Raw genomic sequence first — 4,459 nt, 5'->3', positions numbered from 1 at the left:
TGGATGCTGCCTGACCTGCAGCGCTTTTCGAGCAACACATTTTTAAGCTCTGATCTCCAGCATCTGCAGACCTCACTTTCTCCTAGTCACAGGTAGACAGCACAGTGAAGAAGACATCTGGCACACCTGCCCTTCATCAGTCAGAGCATTGAGTATAGAATTTGGGAAGTTATGTTGAATTATACAGGGCGTTTGTGAGGCTGCACTTGGAATATTGTGTTCAGTTTTGGTCATCTTTCTATAGGAAGGCAGTTATTAAACTGTAAAGAGTGCAGAAGAAATTTACAAGGACGTTGCCTGTACTCAATGGTGTGAGTTATAGGGAGAGGTTGGACAAGCTAGGACATTTTTCTTTTGAGTATTAGGAGACTGAGGGAGGACCATATTAAAGTGTATAAGATCATGAGAGGCACAGATAAGGTGAATGTACTTAGTCTTTTTTCCCAGGGTTGGGGAATCACGAACTAGAGGGCAACAGTTAAGGTTGAGGGGCAAGAATAAAAGGGAACCTCTTTTTTTACACAGAGGGTGGCATACATATGGATTGAGCAGAAGTGGTTGAGGAAGGTACATTAACAGCATTTGAAAGGCAATTGAAAGGGCTGTCTCCGTGCTGTTGGACTCAAAGTTTATTTGTTGTCTTGGCTGTGAGATAGTATCAGAATATAAGAACCAGGAGCAGGAGGAGGCAATTCAGCCCTACGGGCCTGCTCCAGCATTTAATAAAATCATGGCTGATTTCATCTCATCTCATTCCCGCCTCAGGCGACTGTGTGGAGTTTGCACTTTCTCCTCATGTCTGCGTGGGATTTCTCCGGGTGCTCCAGTTTCCTCTCACAATCCAAAGATGTGCAGATCAGGTCAATTGGCCATGCTAAATTGCCCATAGTGTGAGGTGCATTAGTCAGGGGTAAATATAGGGTAGGGGAATGGGTCTCGGTGGAGTCGCTCTTCAGAGGGTTGGTGTGGACTTGTTGGGCCGAAGGGCCTGTTTCCGTACTGTGGGGAATCTAATCTAATCAACTCCACTTGCTGCCCATACACCATAACCCTTCAACCCACTACTAAATAAAAATTTATCTCCTTACTGTTACTCAATGTCAATTGCACTCTGGGATAATAAATTCCTCAAATTTATGACTCTTTCAGAGAAGTAATTTCTCCTCATATCTGTTACATATTGGCTTCCCTTTATCCTAAAACTATGACCTTTTGTTCAAGATTGTACTAAAAGAGGAACAATCCTCTCTGCTGACTTTATCAATCTTTTTTAGTATCTTGTATACCACAATTCGATTTTGTTTAATTCCTTTAAGCTCATGTGCTGACACGTTGGCTCAGTGGTTAGCAGTGTGGTCTCACAACACCAGCGACCCAGGTTCAATTCTACCCTTGGGTGATTGTCTTTGTGGAGTTTCCACATTCTCCCTGTTTCTGTGTGGGTTTTCTCTGGGTATTCTGGTTTCCTCTGATAGTCCAAAGATGTTTAGATTAGATGGATTAAATTACCCATAGTGTCCAGGGATGTGCAGGCTATGTGGATTAGTCATGGAAAATGCAGGGTTATGAGGATGGGAGGGGTGTTCTTTGGAGGGTCAGTGTGGATTTGATGGGCTTAATGGCCTGTACCACACTTTTGAGATTCTATGATTTTAAAGAGTACAAGCTCAAACTCTCTTCATAAGCCAAATCACTCATCAGCATAGCTTTGTCGGAAGGAGGTCATGCTATTCAAATTTGATCAAGATTTTTGGCAAGATGACCAGGTATGTAATGAGGATTGTACATTTTTTTAAAAAATAGTATTCATTTTGGGGGTTGTGGGCATCACTGACTAGGCCAGCATTTATTACCCATCCCTAGTTGTCCTTGAGAAGGTGGTGGTGAGCTGCATTCTTGAACCACTGCAGTCTACCTGCTGTGGATTGACTCACAATGCCATTTGACCCAGCAACAGTGAAAGAATGCCGTTATATTTCCAAGTCAAGATGGTGAGTGGCTTGGAGGGGAACTCGAAGGTGATGGCATTCCCATATATCTGCTGCCCTTGTCCTTCTAGATGTCAGTGGTCATGGGTTTTGAAGGTGGATCTTTGGTGAATTTTGCAGTGCATCTTGTAGATAGTACACACTGCTGCTCCTGAGCATCTGTTGTGGATGTAGTTTGTATGGATTTTAGCAAAGCCTTTGACGAAGTCCCACAAGGGAAACTGATAACAAAGGTAAAAGCTCATGAGATCCAGGGTAACTTGGCAAGTTATGTCCAAAATTGGCTTACTGATGGTAGAAGGCTATTTGCAAGACTGGAGGCCAGTAAGCAGAGGCATACTACCTGAATCAGTGCTGGGTCTTTATTGTTCAATATAAACAATGTAGAAGTAAATGTGAGGGCAATATTAAATACGTTTGCAGACGACACAAAGATTGGCTGGGTGGTTAACAGTGAAGACGAAAGTCCAAGGATACAGGAGGATATTGATGGGTTGGTCAGACGGGCAGATCAGTGGCAGATAGAATTGATAATTGTGAGATGATGCATTTTAGAAGAAAGAACAAGACAAGAAAGAACTCAATGAATGGCAGGATACTAGAAGCTCAGAGGGATCTTTGGGATCTTGTCCACAGATTCCTGAAGGCAGCAGGACAGGTCAGCAGTATAGTTAAGAAGGCATTTGGGGCATTTGCATTTATCAGATTTGGCATCGATTATGAGAGCAGAACCTTGGTTAGGCCACAGTCAGGGTACTGTGTGCAGTTCTGGTCTCTACATTATAGGAAGGATATGGTTTCATTGGAGGATTTGCTGAAGAGATTCATGAGGATGTGTCCTGGCTTAGAGCAGTTTAATTCTGAAGAGAGGCTGGATAAGCTCAGGTTTTTTTGTTTGGAGCAGAGAAGGCTGAGAGGGAACCTGATAGAGGTGAATAAGATTATGAGGAAAATGAATAGGATGATTATAAATGATTAACTGATAGATGATTAGCAATTAGATGATTAGTTGTTCTCTTAGCAGGGAGAATAACGACAAGGGACATAAATTTAAGGTGAAAAGCAGAAATTTCAAAGACAATTTGATGCAAAAACAAAATCATGCAAAGGATGGTGGGAATACTTTACAAAGTACTTTTAATGTTATAATTTGAGGAAATGATGGCCTAGATATATTATCACTTGACTATTAATCCACAGACCCAAAATGTTCTGTGGACTTGGGTTCAAATCTCCACTGTGGCAGATGGTGGAATTTGAATTCGATGTAAACTGTAATTAGGAGGGCTAATGATGGCCATTGAAACAATGGTCAATTGTTGGAAAAGCCCATCTGGTTCACTAATGCCTTTTAAGGAAGGAAACTGTCATCCTTAACTCGTCTGGCCGACATTTGACTCCAGGTCCACAGCAATGTGGTTGGCTCTCAAATGCCCTATGGGCAATTAGGAGTCAGAACTGAATACTGGCCTGGCCAGTGACACCCACATCCTGTGAATGAATACAAAAAATACATTATAATAATTCAATACAAATACGAATATGGGATAAATGGTTAAAAATGGAAACAGTGTAGATTTCAAATAGCGTTTTAACAGTGCATAGTCAATGAGATTAAGGGCCTCTTCTACACTGTATGATTCTATGATTAGTTGACATGAAGGCTGAAACCTATGAACTTTTATCTTCCGTGTGCAACTTATTTCAACCTATTCCCATATTTAATGTGAGAATGAAAGCTGTTAGTACAGTAATCAACAGGCAAGGACAATCCCATAAAGTGATTAAAGAAATAATCCACACAATTTCAGGATTAAGATCTTGATTAACAAGAGCAAACTTAAAAAGGAACATGATTGTCTAATACGGTTATATTTTGCAGAGCTCCAAGCCTGAACGGGAATGGTCTGTTCTCTCACTGAAGGTTTACCTGGGCATTAAGAAGAAGCTGAAGGCACCAACAGTGCAGTAAGTGCATCATTCATGCTCATTCACAGAATTGTTACAACACAGAGGAGGCCATTTATCATCTTGGCTGCATGGAGGAAATAATAGGAGAAAATTGAAAATTAAATCTCATTCAGTAACTCAGTAACAATCAAAGACACAAATGTATGTGACAAGTTCAGTACATAAAGACGCCATTCCAGCTGACACATTCTGAGGTTAACTGTCTCAGCAACAGGTGCTGAAACTGACTTCAGTTCCCTGACTGAGCAATGGACAGAGATGATGGATTAGGTTAAAAACAAGGACTGCAGATGCTGGAAATCAGAGTCTAGATTAGAGTGGTGCTGGAAAAGCACAGCAGGTCAGGCAGCATCCGAGGAGCAGGAAAATCGACGTTTCAGGAAAAAGCCCTTCAGCAGGAATAGAGGCAGGATGCCTGCAGAGTGGAGAGATAAATGGAAAGGGGGTGGGGGTGGGGAGAAAATAGCAGAGAGTACAATAGGTTAGTGGGGTTGGGGATG

General features: G+C 41.8%; 1 protein-coding gene across 1 annotated transcript in view; it reads left to right on the top strand.

Annotated features, from left to right (window-relative positions):
* Window positions 1-4,459, top strand: part of arap3 (ArfGAP with RhoGAP domain, ankyrin repeat and PH domain 3) — a 342,751-nt gene that overhangs the window by 309,940 nt on the left and 28,352 nt on the right. The window contains exon 27 of the mRNA XM_043710000.1: window positions 3,871-3,956. Within this exon, the coding sequence (XP_043565935.1) occupies window positions 3,871-3,956 (86 nt within the window). The remainder of the gene's footprint in view (window positions 1-3,870; window positions 3,957-4,459) is intronic.

The sequence above is a fragment of the Chiloscyllium plagiosum genome, chromosome 20 (genome assembly GCF_004010195.1).
Source record: "Chiloscyllium plagiosum isolate BGI_BamShark_2017 chromosome 20, ASM401019v2, whole genome shotgun sequence".
NCBI lineage: Eukaryota > Metazoa > Chordata > Chondrichthyes > Orectolobiformes > Hemiscylliidae > Chiloscyllium > Chiloscyllium plagiosum.
Note: the sequence above shows the minus strand (reverse complement) of the source record. Positions and strands in the feature narration are given on the sequence as shown.